We start from the raw sequence: 23798 nt of genomic DNA on the forward strand, positions 1-23798 counted from the left end.
ATATATTCTCCTTTAAGAAGTAAGTTTTCTGAGTTTTTAATTCTGAAGATCCCAGGTTACATTACACATTAAACATTATATCAGCCATTGTTGCAACGAATGCTCGTTCGCAAAAAGTTGGAATATTTTTTTCTTTGGTGAGATTAACAGATTCTACTTACTAAGTAACCTACATAATGGCCCAGGCCAATGCAACTTTGACTTATCTACCAATGGATCTCATTCTGAGAATCCAAGGAAGGTTTCCTACCGGTCCTTTGTCAGGGTTTGATCCGGATGCTTCGAAACTGTATGATCCAATTTGGAAATCCTTACTTAAGTTCCAACCTCCAACAACCTCAAATATCGAAAGTAAAGATAATACCTTACCAATACCTGCTTATTCTCAATATCTCACTGAGCTATTGAATGCTATGGTGAATGGAATCGAATCCCAGAGACCCATGTTTGAATCAAGTATTTTTACATTGACTACTTCTATTCCTACATTAAAACAAAACGAGTATTTCAATTCAAAGAGATACCCAGATAACTACCTTTCCAAAATCCTTATTGACAACTTTGAGCAGATCCAACTGTGTATACTAACGTATTCCAATTTGAATGTCTCCTCCCACTTGACGAAATTTTTGGTTAACTTGATATACTCTCTTCAATTTTGGGAAGTATACCACTTGATTAACTATTTACCAAACTTCAAGCTGTTTTTGGTATTGTTGGACTTTGACATTGTGGAAACATACGAAACTTTAATCAGGCCCCCCAAGAACTATTTGGAAAAGAACCTTTACCAGGGATTTCAATATCCTTTCCCTTACCCATTTTATAACTTTTCCTATCATACACTCAAGGACAATGTTGAACAAAAGTATGCTGATGTTCATATCACACCTTATATTGACATTCGCTTACGAAAAAATCCCCCAAATAGGCGGTATAAAAAGAAAACCCAGAGATTGAAACAACAAGGCTATACTGCCTCAAAATATGATGAGAAGATAAAACAGGAACCAGCGAAGATATCTGAGACTATTCAAATTGGAAACCAAAAATCGCTGTACGCTGCAAACGAGATCAATGAATCAGTAACTCAACAACCTGAGTTCAATCGAATGGCACCTAGCACTGAAGATATGCAGTCATCTCCATTCACCGCAACCCCAGCTTTGAATTTCCCATACTCTCAACAGCATAATTTCGGTTATCAACTTAGACCGTTACAACCTCCACCAGTGCAGATGAACTACGGCCAGCCTGGGGTATTCGGTGTATCTCAAGGAATGTACCTTCCACCCGTGGCCAAAGCCCAAGGTTTATATCCTTATATGCCGTTTGCTCCGATGAAGCCCAATGATCAAATTCAATCACAACCTTCTTCACAGATTCCTTCACCATTACAGCAAGAAGTCCAACCAATACAACCACAGGTTCCTTTAATGGCCACTTCATCAGCACAGACCAAACCTCAAATACTGCCTATGCAACCTCAGTCTCATCGTGAAACCCAGTTGCAAAATCAACCAGAAAGGCAACAACTTGACCACCTGTTAGACCAGTCTGAAATAAAGCTGGCTGTGCCAAATGCCCAGCCAGTACCGTGTGCACCTCCTCAATCTCAACCGGAAGTTCCCATTGTGTCTCCTGTGCAAACCCAAACTACTACTCTACCTCAAACTTCTCAAGTCGTGGATTCTGGTGCAGGAGATAAGAGAGAGGTAGTCCACACTGAAACATATGACTCAAGCTCAGTGTCACATGACCCACCTTCTGGTCACAAATCTCCTAAACAGGCTCCAGCTCTACGGTGGAGACAAAACTATGTTGCTCCACAGGAGCACGTTCGTCCAGAAGTTCAAGAAGATGTCCATAAGCCTCTTCCACAAGGTGCTTTGGAGGACGTATTTCAAAACGGATCGACTAATGTTACACTTAAGTCTGGCTCTGGAAGAAATGATGCTGGAGTTTTCCAGGGAAAGTTCCTGGAAATTGAACAAAGTTCACTGGCTACACTTAAACAGGAAAACGATATTTATGGATCTGCCGATGCTTCTGGTGACTACGATTCTAGTGACATTTCAAGTGATGAAGAGCCATATGAAAAGGCCATACGTAATCCAGACCGTCCTATTGTCAAGTACAAACCTCGTGCTACACAAGTTATTCACCAATGTCATTTACTTGATCCCACATCATATACCCCTTGTCTTAAGATCTTTTATGGTAAAAACGAGTTGTTGCGTCACCAAGAATTTGTACATGCTACCAGAAAGAAGATTTACAAATGTCTTTATTGCCTGAGGAACGGCAGCAAGATCCAGAGTTATCCAAGACATGATTCTTTGGCTCGTCATATTCGTCGAAAGCATGGGGTCACAGGTAAAGAGAATAAACTTGCGGTCAATTATGCCAAAGAAAACGTTGAAATCATCGAAGATCCTAACAGGACTAGTCAAGGAGAGCTTTTGGAAATAACCACTCGACCTTTACCACACCCACAGTTTTTGAATGAAGACTTCACCTTGAAACCTAATTATGCTGGATTCTTACTGTTTAACACTCGAGAAAGGCTCAACAAAAAAGACCCAAAAGATACTGAAAGTCTGGACTACGGAAACGAAGGTGCCGTATCTGACTCCAGAGCCTCCACATCTCCTGATGAAGGCAATTTGGCCGCCAATAGTGGCACGGAAAATCATACCGCTCCACCAACCGGCAAATACACATACCCTGGTGGAACAGTGCCTTATAGCTATATGGCGAGCCAGTTCCCGTATCTGCAACAACAGATTCCTATTACCAACCAAATGGGATCATCGCAGCAATTTAACCCTCTGGGAGGGTATTTGAACCTTCCACAAATGCACAAGCCACCGGTGCAGAATTCAGTTCGTATGCCGACATCTACACCCACGTCAGATCAACGTTCGGTCCCAGCTCCAGGTTTCCAGGGTCCGATTATTTCGTTTGCAAGTAATTACTACACTGCCAAAGAGGAGGAGAGAGATGAAAAAAAACAAAACCCAACCTAATAAATGTTGTACAGCATCAATTTGCAACATCACACGAAATACTTAGATCGGAATTATATAGGTTAATTATTCAATGACTAAAAATTATTTTTTTTTCAATTCATAAGCAAACAGCTAAGGTAACTCAAAATCTCACTTATCGCTGCATATTTGGTGTTTTTTGCAGTTATTCAATCTCAGCCAATTGGAATAAAAAGGCGTGCGCACATCTAAAAAAATTGCAGTCAAAAGAAAAAAAAACCTGTTGTCAAACAAAATCTCCCACTAGGTCAGCGCTTTACAGATACTAATCCAATAAAAGCATCCACATTTTCTACTATTTCAATACTTCCTATCAGTGCTTAAATTTGGAACAGGCACATTTTCCTTTTATATTCCTAGTTTTACCGACTTTTTCCATCTTGGTTGGTACGGCAAGTCTCAATATTATCCTTAGGGTGCTAAAAACTGACGAATCCCTATTGCAAAAAAGACAAGTTATTTGAACTCAGTGTTTGATTCTTTTTTGTACAATCCACAAACAGCCAACCGACAAAGACCATCAAGTGGTGAATTGTATAGTTTATTCACTATACTTGGTTTATTGTTACTACCCCTGGGGCAACATTGTTAAGAAGGCGCCCGGCTTTGTGTGGATTTTTCGCATTTTTTTGCCAACCGAGAAACTTCAAAGGTTTTTCTATCATTTTTTGCAAGCAAAAGCATTGCTAGAGTTTTCCATTATTTGAAGTAGTTGTTTCCCAAATATGGCTTCTATGTTGAGTACGTCTGTGGCTACCACGCAGAATATATCACATACTCCAACTGCGTCTCAAATTGCTAGTCTGTATGATAATCAGAACCCCTTTCATGAGCACCTCCAAAATGTTGCTGATAATGTTTCAAATTCCAACGATAAAACAACAAAATCCCCAGTTCCATTCCTTGATAGGTTGGTGGAAGATGGAGATATCGACAAGTCTCAAATTATCCAATTATTGGTATTAGGACAGCCTAAAAATATCACCCAGTACAGTGAACACATTTACAAGCTATTGAGTATACTATATGAGTATGAACATATAACTGGTGATGAATATGAGAAATTGAATGGAAAGGCCATCAATCTTTTTGACGGGTTACCGATGTATCAAAACTTGAACAATCCCTTGGCGTCCAAATTGTACTTGATTGTGGAGAAGAACTTTGATATGTTAATTAAAATCTCCGTCGACGCCCACAATCTTAACTTGTCGACCAGGGCCGTTCGATTTCTCACCGAAGTGATTCTGTCGTTGAATTATTGGGAAATCTATAATTTGCTAACTTGGAAACCGGCAATTTATCACTTTTTGTGCATCATTCAATTCAACATGAATGAATGTTACTTACGGTTCATCAAGGACTATTCCAGCTATAACTTCCGACAGCAATACGTTAGTTTCAACAGAGATAATGTTGGAAAAAGATCAAGACGGATCACAGATGGTCTAGATGACGAAGATGAAGACGAAGACGAGGATGAAGACATGTACGATGATAATACGTCTACCAATGAAGATAATGAAAACTACTCATCCGGTTCCAATACTCCTCTTGATGGCAAACATATGATGATACAACATTCAGGCTTAAATAGTCAACTATTGAATGCTGATGGTGAACCTGTTGACATGGATGGGGACACATTTATCAACAGTGACTTAAAATCATTGGCTCCAAAAGACAGAAAGAGGATAACAATTGAACCCAAACTTGCTCGTAAGATTATTAAGAGAGCAAATACTAGGATTTCAACCAAGTCCTCTAATTATGATCCAGATGTGGTTCATGAATGTCAATTACCTTCTGCTGACGAACATGGTAAAATGTGTTTAAGAAGGTTTTCCAGAAAGTATGAATTGATACGTCACCAGGAAACAGTCCATTCGAAGAAGAAGAAGCTTTTCAAGTGTTTTGTTTGTGTGAAACAGAACCCTAGTATTGGGCCAAGAATATTCACCAGACATGATACTTTGGCAAAACATATAAGGGTCAATCATAAGATTTCTGGAAAGGAGGCCAAAGCTGAAGTGGCCTTCTCTAAGAAGCACGCAGAAGTGGTCGAGGAGGGGGATATCACCGTTCATGTGGGACGGAGAAAGACTAAGGTGGACTTTGAGTTAAGAGCACATATGGAGAAGAAGAGGATTAACAAGGATGGCGAGTACTATGAGGCTGACTACTCAATGGATGGTGACATGGATGACTCACATGATGGCAACCTCATTGTGGTGGACCAAGAGGATGATATGGACGACGATGTGATGGATGAGACTGAAACTCACGAAATGTTAACCCCAAATAGGTCTGACAGTCCACCTAAAGACTATACACCGGCTTCAAGTTTTGCAAATACCTCACAACCGGAGAATTCTACGGCCTCTACTTTACCCCCTATACTCCAGAACCCCAACACGGACACCAATCCCATCCTCAACACGAACCCAAATGTCAACACCAACTCTCACGTCACTATCATCCCTGATACCAACACCAATGGTGTAATCAACACGTACACCAATGTTAACATTAATGATAACCAAAAAGCTATCACTAATCTTAACTCGTTAGCATTTGACGCAGTAACAACATCATCTGTTCCTGTCCCTGGAGTCCATAACTTCCCACAGGAACCTTATAAGGTTCCCCAGTATTACCAACGTCCACACCCAGAATTGTTTGCTCCCCCAACAAAGGCCACACCTGTTCAGACTCAAGCATATCCCCCTGTCTCTCCATCGCAAGATACCCCACGAGGTGACTAGGATATGAAAAAAAACTACTATATAATAGTCTTCAATTCTCCATAGCATCTAAATATTTACACTACATTTGATGTGTTATAAAGCACCAGCTTCAGTTAATTATAATATATTACAAAGAGTTTTCGTATCTAATTTGCTCCAATATAGCGGCTTTAACAGTTTCATCTTTGATAGTATCAATTACCAGTTTAGGAATTGAACTCAATGCAGTGAACTTCTGTCTTATATTGGAGTTTGAAAATTTGGTATCGAAGGTGAGAGTTTCAGATTCTCCAATTTTGCTAATCTTATACTTCGAAGGCTGGGTCCCAGAAGGAACAAAAGTATGTCCCGTGTAGGTGTCTTTGAATCCGCTGAAAGCTTCACTTCTCCCTTCCAAAAAACGAGCATTCAATTCACGAGTTTGCATGGCAATTTGATACATCCAGGTGGGATCTGATTGATAACTGACCAAAGCGGCACCAGATAATTGCAGTGGTTGGTTGGTAGAGGTTGCATCATAACCAGCACTTTTACTCATGTTGTAGTTATAAAGTTCGGTAGGATCAGCATATTCACCTTCCACATCACCATTGTCTCTTGCTTGCTGTTCCCAGAAATCATCAAGCACCTTTCTACCATTATCCAAGATCTTGGCTCCAAATTCTCTATAGATTGACCTTGCAGTCACCAAATTTACAGACCGACCTTTATAGGAGTTTGGAATGATATTCCTGTCAATCAAGTCCATCTTCTCTTCGTTGGTACAAACCTTTTTAAACAATCTGGTGTGGGTTTTGAACAACAAGTATGAATCTCTGAACCCAACCAATCTAGCAGGTTCTGTAGAGATCATATATTTCCTGTCGCCTTGACCCAAAACTGTGAATGTTTTATTTATGAACCTTCTTCCTCCAAGTAAGTTACCATCGATATCGATCTTTTCGATTGCCTTGGGATCTTCATCATCTACCACGATTTCGTCATTGGTAACGCGTAACAAGTTGCCCTCTTCATCGTAGTAAACTCCATCTTCTGCCAACGTTAACTTGGTTCTCTTTCTTCCTCTTTTCTTGGGAGCCGGTTTCTTGATCTTAATCTTTGGTCCTACTTTGGGCTTGGGTTGTCCTTCCTGATTTTCTTCTTCATCGTTGTCTCTCGCATACTCTTCTTTTTCATCATCTTCTTCCTCTTTGTCATCTTCCTCGTCATCTTCCTCGTCGTCATCGTCGTCGTCAGAATCTTTAGATTTGACACTCAGAATATCTCTTTTCCGTTTGGCAGGCTTAACATCTTCTTCATCGTTTAGTATAGAATCATCAGGGTCTTCATCCTGTCCTGGTTCACTGTACTCGTCATCATCAGCAGGTTCGGGATCTAAATCCAAACCAGAAAGATCTGCTTTCCTCGCAGCAGTTCTTCTTCTGCTCTGAGGAGACGCCGTTGGTGAAGAAATATTGCTTCTAGTGCTACGCTTTGTTGGCATTATTCAGTTCAGTTGAGTTGAGGTGAATTGTACTCGCGTTGATTTGTTTTTCGTGAGGGTGCGAGTGCGACGTCCAAGAAAAGGTCGTGCATATTTATCAAGTACAGTTCATGTTACTTTATTTACAAGGATTAGATATATGGGTTTATATACGGTTCATTCATGCTTATGCATTAGCAGGTTCATCTGGTTGTTGCAAGTCTTGGTATGGTGGCTTGCTGTCGAGGTACTTATCAAAAGCATCGTTGTTTTCTGGAAATGGTCTCTTTCCGAGAAGCCTAATCATGTCTTGTCTGGTAATGAACTCTTTCCTCAATAATTCCAGAGCAACAAGCTCCACTTCAGTTCTTCTTTCCTGTAACAAGTCCCGGCACTTTTCATAGCATTCGCTGACAATTCTCTCAATTTCTTCATCGATAATTTTGTTGGTCTCATCACTAAATGGTTTGGTCAAATTATCTTGCGACCGAGTATCAGCATAATTGACCATTCCAATTGCAGGAGACATACCGTATCTCAATACCATTGACTGGGCAATCTGGGTGACCTTCTTGAAATCATCATGAGCTCCGCCAGTAACTGATTTGAAAAACAATTCTTCGGAAACACGGCCTCCCAAAGTCATAATCATTCTGTCAACCAATTGCTTGGTATTCAAAAGATACTGGTCTGGAGGTAAGTATTGAGCGTATCCCAAAGTACCTTGGCCTCTTGGAACAATAGAAACCTTTAATAAAGGATTAGCATATCTCAAGTACCAACCGCAAATGGCATGTCCAGCTTCGTGGTATGCCACAATCTTTTTCTCTTCTGGAAGTAATACCTTAGACTTCTTCTCGATTCCACCAATGACTCTTTCAATGGCCAACTCAAAGTGCTTCAAGTCCACTGAAGTTTGATTATATCTGGCAGCAATTAAGGCAGCTTCATTACACACATTTGCAATATCTGCACCAGAGAACCCAGGAGTCAAAGCTGCCAATCTTCCAGATAAGTCATGGTCAACGTTTTCTCTCAACTTGATCTTCTTCAAATGGACATCAAAGATATCCTTACGATCACTCAATTCGGGGTTATCAATAGTAATATGTCTGTCAAATCTTCCTGGTCTTGTTAAAGCCTTATCCAAAATGTCTACCCTGTTGGTACCAGCTAAAACCACAACATGGTCGGAGGTATCAAAACCATCCATTTCAACCAATAACTGATTCAAGGTTGTTTCTCTTTCATCATTAGCACCATTAGCATTCCCTTTAGTTCTAGCTTTACCAATAGCGTCGATTTCATCAACAAAAACAATAGAAGGAGCGTTTTCTCGTGCCATTTTAAATAAATCACGGACTCTGGAAGCACCAACACCAACGAACATTTCTACGAATTCTGAACCAGAGACTGAATAGAATGGAACATCTGCTTCGCCAGCAGTTGCCTTTGCAAGCAACGTTTTACCAGTACCTGGAGGTCCAGACAAAATGGCACCTCTGGGAATTTTGGCACCAAGTTTTTCATACTTTTCAGGGCTCTTTAAAAACTTAACAAATTCCATGACTTCTTCTTTAGCTTCGTTCATACCAGCCACATCTTTGAACCGAACTTTAATATCAGTTTCTTGATTGAACTTCTTAGCGTTGGACTTTGCAAATCCTAATGGTCCTCCCATTCCTCCCATATTACTGGCTCTTTTACCCATATAGTAGATTATGGATAACAAGAGAATAGTTGGAACAAAATTGATCAAGAATTTGGCGGTGGAACCCAGAGTCGTATAAACAACTGGTATTCTGGCTGATTGGTCAATATTCAATTGATCTTGAACTTGTTTCAAGGCATTTTCAAATGACTCAACCGACCCAATAGTGAAATAGTATTCTGCGGAGCGTTCACCCTTTGCAGAATCATGTAAAACAATGGTTACAGTCTTGTTATTCACCACCAACAATCTACTGACCAATCCTTTTTCCAAGAAATCTGTGGTAAACTTCTGGAAGGTAACTTCCACAAAGCGTTCCGAGTATACTCTGGCCCATAAGTATCCTAATACAACCACCACGAATCCTATATTGAACAACCGACCGGGGGTGAGGTCAATCTCAAATGCAAAAGGAGGTTTGTTGTTATCCTTCTTTTTGTTGTTCTGCTGCTTTTCACTAGTGGAATTGTTGTTGGGTGATGAACTCTTTGTTGACCCTTCTTTATTACCGCTCTCACGGTTGAAAAAATTACCTAAAGATAATTTTTCAACCGTGTCGTTGATCTGCTCAGAGACAGCTTCAATTCCGATTTGAAACCCGTTATATTCCCGAGGAGAAATGGGGCAACGGTTGACTTCACCTTCTTTAGGGAATGGAATGTCCATCAACAATTTAAAGATATCAAACCAATTGGTCACTAGATCTTCGCTCAAACTCAATTCCTGGGCTACCGACAGAATTGGACTTGAGAGATCTTCAAAGTCCTCCACGTCCAAGAAACTGTACAACATCAATTGCACCTTGGAGTCTTCAATCTTGATATCCTGTAAAAACGTATATCCGTTAGACAAATCATAGCAGATGTGATAATAGTACAAAATGTCTTCCCTGGTCAAAGGTGTCACCTCGGGATGAGCCTCCTTGAATTCGGCAACCAAGTTATCCAATAGGACATCAGGAGGTGTGAGCTTTGCATTCTTAAAGTTGTCACATTCTCTAAAGAAGGTATCCATGTTGAAATCGAAGTATACCTTTAAAGTCTTAACAGAAGTGACATCTAAAGGATCCATACCATTGAAATGAATAGCAGGGGTCTTTATTTTCTCTTCATACGCCAGCATTTTCTCAGTGAGCTTCAAGGTAGCTACCTTGCGTTCTTGGGACCTTATGTTGAGGTGGATCTGTATTCTTTCGATCAATCCGGCATTCTTCAACAGTTGTCTCATTTTCTTGAGTGTTTTGATTTCTTCATCTATTTTGTTTCTGGAATGCTGGTTGAACAAACTCTTTGATATACGGAATGTACGAATGGGCTGTATTCCAAAACCGACCTTCACGGCTCCAGAAATTGCCCGAGGCGTAAACCTAGGTCTGATTATTTGAAGCATAGTGAAGTTAAGTGTTTGCCCTCAAAAGCGAAAATTTTGAACAGTTTTCGCACACAAATTCGTGTGCCTCCTACAAAACCGCTGGCGCTCAATATTTTGCAGTAATTAAAAACAAATTTACGATTGAGTAAATATATAAAGAAACACTCATCAAGTTCATCTTGGTTTCACAGAAAACTCCACCACCACCGGACGATGGTCTGAGTATCTATAGCCACGTTCCGTCCACGTGTCCAACACATTGTATTTGTTGACAGAGGTGTGCGAATTCTCCTTATTAGCATCCTTGGCACACCACACAAAATCAATCACAGTGGACGGATCTTCAGGCTCAAATCCGGTGTATGTAGCCATTTGCGTATCTTTGACACGGCTCACCTTTCGAGTATCAGAAAGGTCTTGTATGAGAGTTTTATAGGAAGCATCACTGGATTGGGAGTTGAAATCGCCCGAAACAAATGTTTCATGGTCATTAGGAATTTGATGTATCCAGTCAAGAATCAACTTGGACGACTTTCCACGAGCCAATTGACTCTTGTGGTCAAAGTGGGTATTGAGCATATTAATGATTATGCCTGTTTCCTTGTTTTTGAAAGTGGTTATTGTGACAATCCGTACATCGGCTGCACCCCATGCCTTGGAGGGAAGACGAGGCGTGGGGCTAAGCCACTCAGTAGTGCCGTTTAGTAACTCCCATTGTGATTTTCTGTAGAATATAGGGGCATATTCACCCTTTTTCTTTCCGTTGTCACGACCTACTCCAAAATAATCCCAGTCCTTACCATCAGTTAAGTGGTTTAATCCTTCTTCTAAATCCATGAGCTGGTTATGTTTCACTTCTTGCAACCCAATAAGGGTTGGCAACTTGGAAGTTGCGTGGTGGTGAAGTGTTTGTATCAACTGGACTTTGCGCTCTTTCCATCTGTGTTCATGACAAAACCTCCATTTTGTATCGGTTCGGACGTTGGAAGAAATTACTTGGAAGTCCAAAGACTGACTCAAGTCCAAAGATACGGGGTAAGAAACAACAAAAGTGATACACAACAAGAGCTTCAACACCAACATGATCCGAAGGTACGCAAGGTGGGATAGCACGCGGGTGATTGTGAGTATATATGGACCACAAAACAAGCCATGGGCGCAAACACAGCCCAAACCACATTAAAACATACTCTGTGGTGACTGAAATACTAATTATAAAATTGCTGTAAAAGCATCACCATGTTGGATATGGTAAAGTTTAAAGCTTATTAGCTATGGGGTCCAACGTGTAATGGGTGCAAATTAAGCGTTTTTGGTTTGCACACTGTAATCTAAAACGTTTATTTTGACACTGTGACAGACAGCAAGAGTCACTAAATTGCTCGTTAAACGTTGACAGGAGGCGAGGGTAAAAAATAAACGGGGTGCCTTAGGAATAAATGCGCTAAGCAGGTTTGAATGCGAGGCTGCCAGCAGGAGCCCCGGTATTTATATTAAACTTCGGACCTATTTACTTTTGACATGGCCCCAGCCTTACGGTACTGTGCCTTTGCCTCGTTGTAAACTAGTGCTTTGCCGATTCACCCGGTAGACCTGGAGCACAAAAGAATGAAGTCAACTCGTTCACAAATGCAAAGCGTAATTCAACTCTCGGGTTGGTCTAAATATTGTTCATGCTACTAGTTGGCGTATTTACTAGTTTGACAGTTTCACAATAGGGTGTTGCTTCAAAGCTGGTGTGTGGCCCTGGCCTCATCGCAGTCTGGCCCTGGCTGCGTTGCAGTCTTGCCCTGACCCCATCTCAGTCATCTGTCAAAGTGACAGAAAAGCGCTTAAGCCATGGCATTCTATCAAGTTGTCGGGAATTTCCCACCCCGTTCCGTGCAGGCTGTTCCTTTATGATGTACAGCTTCTGGTGCTTTTCTTGAGGATTTCCATCCATTTTACTGCCGGTCCCGAAAGTTGCGAAATGTTAAATATCCTCGCTTTACGACCGGCGATTTTGCAGGACCGATGATAATTTAAAATAGAATAACCTGTTTTCATGAACGAGGCTTCGAGTATTCCTGAACTGGGACCCAGTACTTATGCTATAATATCCACGGAATCATCCACACACTCTGATGAGCTACCGGGGGAGGCCTTGGGCAGTACTGGATCACCTCCTGATGGTCTGGACCATAGTCCAGAAAATGAATCTGATTTGGATGAAGACGATATCATTGATTTGGGGGGTGTATCCAACAGTACCTCCCAACACCCCAGCCTTGCAAGACCACTTTCCCGAAACGATGCCAATTCGTTTGTAGGTGGTGAAATCATTGACAATGAGCCTACCAAGAAGATCTTTTCATTCCAATTACCATTTGGAGGGACTTTCTCCAGTTTGAAGTCCAATTTGTACAGTCAGGTGCAGCACCGGCTTCCCAACTTCAATATCTTTAACAACCTCAACGGTGATTCTGAAGAAATCAAAGAGGATATCAGGTTAAAGTTGGTGAGACAAGAATCGCTAAATACCTTAAACGAAGCAAACTACTTCAAAACCGTCCGAACACGCGACGACGTGCGGTTCCGGGCCGTCAAGCACTCAATTGCCAATAAGTATAACGAATTCATTCCTCATATAAGCAGCAATGCCAAGCCCATGGAAGAATATGAGTCGATATACCTGAGAATCAAAGGTAACATAGTGATATTGGGAGGCTACCGAGGATCCATCTTGAGAGATGCCCAGACCCACAAGCGGGTATGGATTCCTCTTAAGGCTGGATTCAACCTACGTAAAATCAACTTGCTCTTGGGCCCATCTCTTGAAGATGAAGTCAATGCCTCCAAATATATCATTCCCGATGGAGTCTTGAAAAATATAGGTCCTATTGATTTGTGCAAAAGTTTCATCAAGCGATTGTCCAACAACCCGAACACCAGGGTCAAGGAATTTGGCTACGATTGGAGGTTAAGTGGAGAGTTTGTTTCTCAGCAGTTGGAAGCGTTTTTGCAGAAGATATACGATGACACTGGTGAACCTACACTAGTCATCTGCCACTCCATGGGAGGTTTAATTACCCACAGAACGCTCCACAAAAACCCCAAACTCTTCAGGTCGATTATCTACGTTGGAGTTCCTTCCGAGTGTCTCAATATCCTAGGCCCCATCCGAACTGGTGAATCAGTGTTGTTTCTGGATAGGATTTTGACGGCTGAAGCCAACTTTATGATGAGATCTTCATTCAATTTCCTCCCCTTAAGCGGGAAGGTGTTCTACAATAGGGAAACACATGAGCCGTATGTGCTAGATCTTTTCAATCCTGATACATGGGTAGAATACAACTTGAATCCGCTTGTTGCAAAGTCAAGATTGGAGAGGAAACTGGAGATTTTCACAGGACAGTCGAGTTTGGGAACCGGTTCCACCCTACTTGAGAACTCATTGACGTCAATTAGCTCGAGGCTACGCTCAATTAAAGTGAGGTCGTTATCTCCCTTGTCAAGATCTCCTAGGTCTGAGACGTTTGATGTGGCAGAAAAAGAAGCTTCGCCGTCTCCCACCGAAGACGAAGATGGGTTCACGGTTTCTTTTGACCTGGCGTATACTTACCTTGCTGACTCCTTGAAAAAAGCCCATGATTTCCTATTGGATCTCTCATACAAACCAGAGTTAGAAGCTAAGTACCCTCCCATGGCCATTGTATACGGTAACACTGTCCCGTCTGTAAGAGGATCTAACGTATCCAGCGAACAGGATATAAAAGACGGCAACTACTACGATTTCTTCTATGGACATGGAGATGGAGTGGTACATCAAAAATGGTTAATGCCGGAACGAAGAGGATTCGAAGTATATGATCCTACAACCAAGAAGGGCCAGATTGTGGGCAGATTTGCAACTAGCCATGGGCACGTAAACTTAATGACTGACCTCAAGGCCATGGGTGAAGCCTTGAATGCTGTTTGTGAAGCAGAAAAAATATGGACTTACAACGAAACTTTATAACTAATATATTTACGCGTATATGACTTAGTCACCAGTATCCAATTCTATTCCGATAACTCCTCGGAGTATTCCACTCGTATCCACAAACTACAGTCACTGCACTGAACAATAATCTCGTAGTTGCCGACCCCATCACCTGTTCCATTAATCAAATCTGCCTGAGTGATCTTCATGGCCTGCTCGCTGGTACACCGGGGACACGATTTGATGTAAACATCTTCATATATGTCAAAATCCCCTAGACTGTAGATGTCAAGGCCATCTCCATTGAGATTTACACCTTGAGTTTGCGTGAACGAATCGAGCTTTTCACGATACTCATCTCGGGTATCTTGGTTGACAAGAACCCTATAGGCCTCTTGAATGAGGTTGATTTCGGTGTCGGTAGATATATTGCTGTGGTGAGCGGCTTTATCGGGGTGATTGGATAGTAGCTTCTGTTTGTAGGCAGTCTTAATTTGTGCGTCGCTGCTATCTACAGAAACCCCTAGTATCTCATAATAACTTCTTCTCCCCACTGTTATCTCATCCATTTTGCACCGAGAACGAAAGATTGCAGCATCGACTTTTCGCATCGATTTTTTTTTCTGAAGCTCATCACTTGAACTAACCATGGCAGGAACTAAAAGAAAGGCCAACGACGATTCGTACACCAACGTGGCCATTAAGGAGTACTCTCAAGAGTCCAATATGGTGGTTGGAGCCTTTTTCAATGGTCTCAGTGTGGATTCTAGTACTGAATTCGATGTGTACAAACACAAGTCTAAGAACCAATTCGAGCTTCATGGGGAAAACGACACATTGGAATATAACGCCGGTAGCAACGAAGATGAAGAGGCCCACGCTTACACACTTGCTATTTACGACCCTAGCACCAAGTCTGTGGAGTTGTACGAGTCTCCCATGTTAAATGGAAGAGTTATAAGCAAGAGTAAGAGACAATACAAAGGCCCTAAAGTCAAACAGCTTGGAATCAGAAACAATTTGCAAAGAACCGCATTGGGTGAAGCTTTTGGTACAAAGAAAGCCAAGAGTGCTATTTCCAACTTGGAAAGGAACAGAATCGATTCAGATAAATTACAGGATGTTGAATTGGATATTGTTGATTCCGTCAGAGAAAGTACCCAGGCCTTACCCACCAAGGTGCAGATGGACCAGGATTCTAGTGAATTGAGGCCAACTCCTCGGATAAATATGGAAGCCACCAGCTCCGACGACATTTATCCTGTAGAAAACATCATACCGAGCCCAGATTGGGATGCCATTCGGATTAACAGCATATTGGACGCACCCACCACCGACTCCAAATTGGAGTTGTTACCATTTAGCAGCTCAGACTACATTCGTCATCACATTGATGCCGAAGATCAAACTAAGCTCAAGTTCATCTACTATTTGTCTATTTTATTGGGCATTTATCATAACAGAAGAAGCAGGGATAAGGCCACGTTATTGACCAAATTCAAAACCCAGCCTTCTGAAATGTTGATTGATACGATTTTGAAGACATTTACTGTGAGTAAGTCCGGAAAGTTTGGTAAAAGTAAGGATAAATCTTTCTTCATTGATCCCCATAACGAAGATAAATTATTGTGCTACATCTTGGCTATAATATTCCACGTCAACAACTTTTTGATTGAACTTCAACCTCTTGCATACGAATTAAACTTAAAACCCAACAAACTAGTTAACTTGTGCAGAATTATGGGTGCAAATGTAAAGCCTCCAACCGTGGGACAAGCCGAAGCATTGTCTATTCCAAAAGCTTTGATGGCCACATCCAAGTTGGCCTCATTAAAGGCCCCTGTAAGGTTACCTGATATGAGCAAAAGAGGTGCCAGAAGATGAGCTTGTTGTTGTATAGAAATTAGGAATGGAGCCAATACATAATACTATGTACTCGCGATCGCATCTACTAAAGTTTTTTTTCAAACCCAAACAATGCCAGAAGACGAAGAAGCCAAAGTAATTGAAGCTAATCTCTTGAAGTTGGCCGAATGTGAAAAAAGTATGGATCAGGCAGAAAGGGAGGCCGAGATCTACAGGATCAAGAAAACGCAGGGGATTTTCCGTGATCGAAGACATATTCTCGTTAATATCCCAAACTTCTGGTACATCATTCTTGCTGAAAACGATGACTTTTCAGATTACATTAGTGTTGAAGACTTGAAATACTTGGAATACATCGCAGACATATATGTACATTACAAGGTCACTGACGGTGATGCCGACTTGAAGAATCCTAAGGACTTTTCCATCTCAATAACGTTCAAGAGCGATAAGGAATTGGTGCCAAACCAGACAGTTACCAAGCATTTCGAAGTGGAAGTAGAAGACGGCGAAGAGAAGATCACGTCTGAACCTGTGGAAGTCCAATGGCCCCAGGAATTGGGAACCATCAATCCTCACTTGATTAAACAGCGAAAAGGTAAAGACATGTCCAAGGAAGACAAGAAGAATTATAGGCTAGGCATGAAGTCCTTTTTCTCGTGGTTTTCATGGACGGGGAAGAAGCCAGGAAAAGAGTTCAGAGATGGTGAAGACTTAACCAGATTGATAACTGACGACTTATTCCCTTATGCTGTCAAGTACTACACCGAAGCATTACCTGGTGCCGATAACGATGACGCCGATACTTCGGATCCTGAAGAGTTGGACTTGGAAGATGACGAAGAAGAGGAAGAGGAAGAGGAAGAGGAAGACGAGGACTCTAAGAGAAAACCAGAGGATCAATTAGGTGCTGATAGCAAGAGACAAAAGTAAATAGAAAATTCACGACAAAAGACAGTAATAGGTGGTACGTAGCCTTTTATGTTGGTTTATACCCTAGTTTCTATGTCTCGTATTTATCTGCTCTGTAGAATCACTTCCTTTTCACGCGCATTTCGATTGCAAATAATGCTTCTACGCTTCTTACACCATCCGTCTAAGGTTTCAACCCTTTCCATTCGATGGCTCCAGTCTGCAGCCATAAAGGATCCATTTCTCCTTACTGATCAGTTTGCTGCGTTGAAGCCCAATTATACACCCACCAAACACCCGATCGTGCTATGCCACGGACTTTCTGGATTTGACAGTTTAGTATTCTTACCCAAACCCAATTTCTTCAGAAAATCACGGGTTAAGAAGGTGATTCGAGATGGGTTGATCAAAGTAGATTATTGGTATGGAATCCAGGATATGCTTACAAGAAACGGTTGTGAAGTTTACGTGGGGAAGGTTCCACCATTTGGAACCATTCATGACCGAGCCGAAAGCTTGAATAAGTATCTAGAATCACAATTCGAACCCAATGACTCGGAGACTACCGTTGTAAACTTGGTGGCACATTCCATGGGTGGTCTTGATGCCAGATACTTGATTTCCAAACTTCACAAATCAAACTATCGAGTGGCTTCACTAACTACTGTGTCTACACCTCATCGCGGGTCTGAGGTTGCTGACTACGTTCTGGTACACATGAAACCAGCACTCCTCCTTTTCCAAGCGGTTCCCCAGCTCACCACTGACTACATCTCCAAGTTCAACTCGGAGGTGGTGAATGACCCTAATGTGGCGTACTTTTCGTATGGTGCTCAATTCCAGCCAAAATGGTTCAACATGTTCAGATACCCTTCTCGAATTATTACAAAGACTATCAAGAGCCAGAATATATTAAATGGTACAGATAAAAGTTATGTTAATGATGGTCTTGTAAGTGTGGAAAGTGCCAAGTGGGGCGAATATTTAGGTACTTTGGACAACGTCGACCATTTAGACCTTATCAACTGGACCAACCGAGCAAGAATTCTCGTGGACAGAGTGATGTTCCAGCACAAACCGACCTTTAATGCATTGGCTTTCTATGCTCATATTGCCCAGAGTTTATCCGAAAGAGGGTTCTGACTCACTCAGACATGGTGATGGTCTTGATGTATGAAAACTCTTGAAGTCCCCATTTGCTGTTGAACCGTCCGTATCCACTCTCTTTAACACCACCATGTGGAACAGTGGGTTCGTCATACACAGTGGGCCCGTTGATATTGACACCTCCTGACTCGATGGTATGCGCCAACTTCTGTGCCCTCAAGATGTTTTGAGACCAAATGGAAGTTTTAAGGCCATAAGGCTCTTTGTTCAACTTTCTCACAAGTTGGGCAGCATCATTATACTTATAAACCGTCACTAGAGGTCCAAAGGACTCCGCTGTATCGAGCCTCATCAGAGACGTGACGTCTCCTAAGACAACTGGTGAAATCGCTGTGTTCTTAAAAGGGTCTATTTCAGATCGATTCCCAAAGATTAGTTTAGCACCGTTCTGTAGCGCATCATCAATTAAATTCTGGATTCTAACAGTAAACTGTCTGTTTCTTTGGGGGATATGATAGTCCGGGTCCTCGAGTAGCTTGGGAGCTATTTGTTGCAACAGCCCCAAAAAGTCCTCGTATACATCTTCGTGAACGTACACCTTATCTGTGGTCATACAGATTTGACCTTTGTGAGCAAATGATCCCCATAAAACTGCTCCTACGGCTTTTTCCAAGTTTGCATCCGACTCAATAATCGCATAGTTCTTTCCTCCAAGTTCTAAAATACAAGGCTTCAAGTTCATTGCAGCAACAGCAGCGATCTGGCGTCCAGTGGATGTTGATCCTGTGAAGCTCACCTTTTTAATACTCCTATGTTCAATGATTTTTGTGACAAACTCAGGGTTGTTTTCGGGCTGGAAGTGTACAAGCTGGACAGACTTGGGTGGCACACCAGCCTCGTGGAGGGCTTTTACTAGAATATATCCTATTTTTGGTGATAATTCAGACGTCTTCAAAATCACTGAGCAACCAGCTGCTAAAGGAGCACACACCGTTCTTCCGGTCAACACTCCTGGAGCGTTCCACGGGGCTATCGCGAGAACGGGCCCCACCGGCTCGTTCACGGTGATGGCTAAGTCGCTCATTTCGGACCTCACCACCTCTCCGTATGTGCCATTCATCTGGTTGACATACTCTTCTAGCTGGTGCACCAATTGATCAGTGTTGAAATGACAAAACCAGGGAGGGATTCCCAATTCCAGCATCAGCTCCATCAACTCATCTTTCTTTTGACGTAATATTTCCACTGCTCGACGCAAAATTTGGATTCTTTCACTCACCTTCATCAAGTGCCACTGCTCGAACCCTTCTTGGGAACTGTCACAAACGGCATCTATATCATCGACACTCAAACAACTCGTGATATGTAAACACTTCTCATCCTCCGTGTGGGACCGTACGCTGTAATGGCTGTCGGTGTGTATTTCCTGCCCATTAACAAGGAGCGGTATCTTCATGCTTTAGACTTTTGGCTTCTTTTGCGCATCAGAGTTTTAGGTAAACCACTGCGAACTTGCTGCAAAATATTTGGCGGGCCGTATACAGATTATGCTTGAATAAGTTATATACTCTTTATTTAACAAAGAGAGTACTTTAGTGGGTTCCCTTACGGGATAGACACCTTGTAAACCTTATAGTCGGGTGGAGATCAAACGAGATGAAGACCCTTATAGTCTTCAAGACACCCTCTGCAATATTCGTCTATACTCTTCATTCCTTCTTCGACAAATGAAACATTCTCTGCACCTAAATCGCTCAAAGCATTAGCAGCAGCTGTTTTCTTAAATCTCTCACATTTGCGGAGCTCGCTCACAAGCCAGTTGCGGTACTCTGCGTTTGCAACCTCTTTCTCCATGTCATTGAGAATCCTTAACTCCATCAAAACCTTGTGTCGTTTGACCCCGATCTCCTCAAATGACCTTTTGAGTCCCATGGCTGACTCACGTATGTCTGCATCGATGTACTCCTGTTCCAAATCAACATAACTACCGACATTTCTTATGAACGAAGCCTTGTTAAAAGATTCCAACGACTGCGACTCACCGGCTCCAATCGAACTGTCTTGAAAAGTAAGCTCTTGGATATCCTTCAAGTATACAGCCCTTTCAAGCATAATAGGTTGAGAATTGAATATCTTCAACGCTTTATTGTGGGCTTGTTGTGCGGTCCAGTAGGAAATGCTGGTTTTGGAAATCAAAAACAAGTTCAACAAACCGGACACGGCAATAATCGCCAATAATAATCGTTGGCCGGTAATCTCTTTGGCATAGCCGAAGATAAAAGCAAGCACCTGAAGCCATTTTTGCTTCATGGACACAATGAACTCAATCAAGGGCTTGACCACTAAGAGGTATACAACCAGCCGTACATCAATGCTACAGACAGGTGCCTCCATATTCTGTTGGACATCTGCTACCGATATGGATCCGTAAAGATAAATGGCTTTACCAACTTGACCTTTATCACCAAGGGTTTTAATAACCCTTTTAAGCCATTGATGCTGTTTGTTCGTTTCACTGATTTGGAATCTGCGCAAAGCTGGCTTCAAGGGAAGATTCAAAGGGGAAACACCAAAAAATTGAATGGCTGAATATGTGTGGACAATGCAATTGCTGGAGTTTGAAGCATTTATTACAAACCTCACTTGTGCTGACATTTTTGCCCCGTAGAAATAAAAATACTTCTTCTCGAGAGTTATGTTGTAGTAAACATTTTCCACCATTTTTTCTATTGTTAAAACACCCATAAACTTACCCAGGCCTTGAAAGACTCTTGGAAAACGATAATCAAATGTATTTATCAATTTTCCGTCACTTAACCGAGTCCAAGGACCCTTTAAGACTGCGGAAGCTGACAAAGCACTTGTTTGGAGGAAGAAATGGGAATCATCTCCAAGCATAATATGGCACATGGCCTTAGCGGAAACAGGATATTCTTTTTCGTAATGAACCGAATACTCATTGCTATAGTCAAGTCGGAGATTATCTGAAGATGCCGGTTTCTCTTTGAGTTGAAGAGTTCTCAATGAGTCGTCAACGCTGGGAGCGTGCAGTAGAGAAAGCATGGATTTCTCCTGTTGGTATGCCTTACTAATTTCTACAAGACCAATGACTGTCTCGTTGAATGTTTTGGGAGTTTCTGATTCTTTATTAGAGATTAGGAACTGAAGGTACCGGTAAATAAGTTGACCATCTTCCAAATAAATCTTCACCACTACTGAATCATTCAAAAGGTGTACAGTCAATTCTTCGTGATCCTCTCGTACCCTTAATTCAACTGCCACCAAGCCACCGATCTTAGATGCCAATAATGATCGAAAACCAGATACTTGGTTGCATAAAAACACACTTCTGTCGGTAATAAACATACGAGAGCATAGTTCCTGGTTAGCGTTTGGCGACCATAAACAATTGAAGCTGACCAAGCAATACTCGTCCGGCGCCACCTCACTTTCAAATAAAGACTTCATTTCAATATCCTGGGAAACAAGAAAATCTGGGTAGCTTTCAGATCGATTATTTCTTATCAGGGACTTGGTATTGAAATCAAATGCCCGAAAGAGACTTGGACCTGCGGGATATTTCTGGGTCTCAGCCTGATATGCCATCCCATTATAAAGATAATATACTCCCCAGTTTACACTCCCCCACAAATTTGCAGTCAATGCAGAAGGAACCGGAGCCGAAGAGGCAATTGAGTTTGCTAGAATGGCTGTCTTGGTGTTACTGGTTACCAAAGGAGGTTTAAACAGGGGAATCTGATAATAAAGGTACTTTTGAAAGTACTTCTCGTGGGGTTTGATTTTAGTAGAAAGGGTATTTGAACTAACAGTGCGGCCATCATCATTCTTTATCTTTGTCTTCAACATTTGCTTATCTACAACAGTATCCATTGTGGAAGCAAACTCCGTTATTAGGGGAGGAAATCGTGAACTAGCGACTATGAAAACGGTTGAATCTTTATCTTCTAGTGATACTCTGCTCTTTTCATTTTCAAAAACCTTCAACCATGACTTCAAATCTATCAACGATTCTGCCTGAAGCACGATAACTTGATCACTGGTTCTGACCTCAAAACAAAATCTTCTATCTTCCTGAGCTGCATACCTTATATTCATCAACACCACTCCAATTTTATCTGTTTCTTGGACAAAGGTCTTGGAAGGACTCAATATAAGCATCCCAAAGACACCACCTGAGATAAAAGCCCATCTTTTAACCCATATTGGCTTGAGGGAGTTCTTTGTCCACGTTTTCATCATAAGATATCCATGCTTCTCAAAAGAAGGCTCGTCTATTTGATTCAAAGTGTACTGGCTGATCAAAGAAGCATCATAATCTTCAGGCCTAGTGGAAGGATCAAACAACTCGATAGTTGACTCTTCAATCTGTTTTCTAGCCGCTTGAATGTCTTGAATGAATAGTTTTGTGGCCCTGCTGTAGGCATTGGCCCAACTTTTTGTTCGCTCGATCTTCAAAGTAGTTGTTCTAAATACTTCCAGAAACCCAAACACTCCTTCGTTGGTAACGGCTTGCAGCCATATCTTATTACCAATATCGATGAAGTGAGTATCCAATTCTGTCGAAATTTCGTCGAGTAAAACCGCCAAGTCAAGGGAAGCATGAAGATATGCTTTCCTTGTACGGAACAACTGTTGTGAATCTTCAATGGCCATTTCCTCCTGTTTGAACTTCAGAGCCAGCATGTACACCGCAAAATACTGGTCGTAACGTTCTTGGATCGAGTCGAATTGATGTTTCTGACTTTTGTACTTGGCCATTAAGGTGTGCACTTTGGAAACCAACTCTCGTACTGGTTGTGGGTCTACTGACATCAAATTGAAGAATGTTTTGAGTAAAACTTCATGTCCATGGGATACACTTTTAAGTAATGGAACGGTTGTTTCTTGATCCAAAATTCCATCATCTGCAAAACTGGGTAAAAGATACTCGGAAAAGGAGCTCATTGTGGCCTTTATTTCCTCCACACGCTTAGGAAGTCGTTCTGCTTCCTGAAGAAGAACACTTGCCCAGCTGGAGATGTTGTGCAATTGCCCGTGCAAGTGATTCATAGAGGCTCGAAAACTGGGAGAATCAAGTGCCGCCTCCTTGAACGTAACAGAAATCAACCTGAAACTCGTCCCTTCGTGGGCCAACAGATCCATTGGTAAATTGTTGGCAGAGGCCGTTTCTGAATTCATTGGTGGCATGGGTTAGTGACTAGAGTGTTTTCCGAGAAGATACGATAAATGTCGCGCGCGGCCGCCGGCCTGGGTGGTTGCAAAACACATACCACAACTATTAGAGTATAGGGAAATGTTGGTGCCAACCGTATGCTTTTCGACTTGTGTGTGGGAGATGACGAAATACACAATGAAGTGGATGTGTGACTTTGGGTGATCCAGCTCGTATAGATCCAATTTTTACCAGTACCTGGCTGGTACACCATGAGGATCGTTCTACACTAAGCCATTGTATACATCATACCGTTGTAGCCAACATACAGCACCCATATATCCAGGACAACCTCATTCTATCTCGCTGCATTAATAAGTCTAATAAGTCTCCGAAATCCGTTTCTCTGCGGGAGATAATTTTTAGGTGTAAACAACG

At 41.8% G+C, this 23798-nt stretch overlaps 11 protein-coding genes across 11 annotated transcripts; 6 read left to right on the plus strand and 5 right to left on the minus strand. All coding sequences in view use genetic code 12, as the record gives it.

The window, feature by feature from the left end:
* Nucleotides 1–176: 176 nt before the first annotated feature.
* Nucleotides 177–3147, plus strand: PSN45_004523 (uncharacterized protein; the record flags this gene model as incomplete). The annotated part of the gene is made up of 2 exons (XM_066158314.1): nt 177–2889; nt 3137–3147. The coding sequence occupies 2 exons, from the start codon at nt 177–179 to the stop codon at nt 3145–3147; spliced, it is 2724 nt and encodes a 907-aa protein (XP_066014411.1).
* A 628-nt stretch (nt 3148–3775) lies between these two features.
* On the plus strand, nt 3776–5815 carry PSN45_004524 (uncharacterized protein; the record flags this gene model as incomplete). Its single annotated transcript, XM_006686927.2, has 1 exon — nt 3776–5815. One exon carries the CDS (start codon nt 3776–3778, stop codon nt 5813–5815), a length of 2040 nt encoding a protein of 679 aa, XP_006686990.2.
* A 109-nt stretch (nt 5816–5924) lies between these two features.
* On the minus strand, nt 5925–7280 carry NPL6 (chromatin structure-remodeling complex subunit RSC7; the record flags this gene model as incomplete). Its single annotated transcript, XM_006686926.2, has 1 exon — nt 5925–7280. One exon carries the CDS (start codon nt 7278–7280, stop codon nt 5925–5927), a length of 1356 nt encoding a protein of 451 aa, XP_006686989.2.
* Nucleotides 7281–7446: 166 nt separating this feature from the next.
* Nucleotides 7447–10197, minus strand: YTA12 (Mitochondrial inner membrane m-AAA protease component; the record flags this gene model as incomplete). Its single annotated transcript, XM_006686925.2, has 1 exon — nt 7447–10197. The coding sequence occupies one exon, from the start codon at nt 10195–10197 to the stop codon at nt 7447–7449; it is 2751 nt and encodes a 916-aa protein (XP_006686988.2).
* Nucleotides 10198–10515: 318 nt separating this feature from the next.
* On the minus strand, nt 10516–11424 carry PSN45_004527 (uncharacterized protein; the record flags this gene model as incomplete). The annotated part of the gene is made up of 1 exon (XM_006687313.1): nt 10516–11424. One exon carries the CDS (start codon nt 11422–11424, stop codon nt 10516–10518), a length of 909 nt encoding a protein of 302 aa, XP_006687376.1.
* Nucleotides 11425–12385: 961 nt separating this feature from the next.
* Nucleotides 12386–14338, plus strand: PSN45_004528 (uncharacterized protein; the record flags this gene model as incomplete). Its single annotated transcript, XM_006686923.2, has 1 exon — nt 12386–14338. The coding sequence occupies one exon, from the start codon at nt 12386–12388 to the stop codon at nt 14336–14338; it is 1953 nt and encodes a 650-aa protein (XP_006686986.1).
* Nucleotides 14339–14382: 44 nt separating this feature from the next.
* Nucleotides 14383–14871, minus strand: DPH4 (Diphthamide biosynthesis protein 4; the record flags this gene model as incomplete). Its single annotated transcript, XM_006686924.1, has 1 exon — nt 14383–14871. One exon carries the CDS (start codon nt 14869–14871, stop codon nt 14383–14385), a length of 489 nt encoding a protein of 162 aa, XP_006686987.1.
* A 79-nt stretch (nt 14872–14950) lies between these two features.
* On the plus strand, nt 14951–16186 carry RPA49 (DNA-directed RNA polymerase I subunit rpa49; the record flags this gene model as incomplete). Its single annotated transcript, XM_006686922.2, has 1 exon — nt 14951–16186. One exon carries the CDS (start codon nt 14951–14953, stop codon nt 16184–16186), a length of 1236 nt encoding a protein of 411 aa, XP_006686985.1.
* A 93-nt stretch (nt 16187–16279) lies between these two features.
* PSN45_004531 (uncharacterized protein) lies at nt 16280–17101 on the plus strand (the record flags this gene model as incomplete). The annotated part of the gene is made up of 1 exon (XM_006687311.1): nt 16280–17101. The coding sequence occupies one exon, from the start codon at nt 16280–16282 to the stop codon at nt 17099–17101; it is 822 nt and encodes a 273-aa protein (XP_006687374.1).
* A 135-nt stretch (nt 17102–17236) lies between these two features.
* On the plus strand, nt 17237–18223 carry TGL2 (lipase 2; the record flags this gene model as incomplete). The annotated part of the gene is made up of 1 exon (XM_006686921.1): nt 17237–18223. One exon carries the CDS (start codon nt 17237–17239, stop codon nt 18221–18223), a length of 987 nt encoding a protein of 328 aa, XP_006686984.1.
* A 1-nt stretch (nt 18224) lies between these two features.
* On the minus strand, nt 18225–23395 carry SIP3 (SNF1-interacting protein; the record flags this gene model as incomplete). Its single annotated transcript, XM_006686919.2, has 2 exons — nt 18225–19637; nt 19841–23395. The coding sequence occupies 2 exons, from the start codon at nt 23393–23395 to the stop codon at nt 18225–18227; spliced, it is 4968 nt and encodes a 1655-aa protein (XP_006686982.2).
* Nucleotides 23396–23798: the final 403 nt, after the last annotated feature.

Source organism: Yamadazyma tenuis, chromosome 6 (genome assembly GCF_029203305.1).
Source record: "Yamadazyma tenuis chromosome 6, complete sequence".
Taxonomy (NCBI): Eukaryota; Fungi; Ascomycota; class Pichiomycetes; order Serinales; family Debaryomycetaceae; genus Yamadazyma; species Yamadazyma tenuis.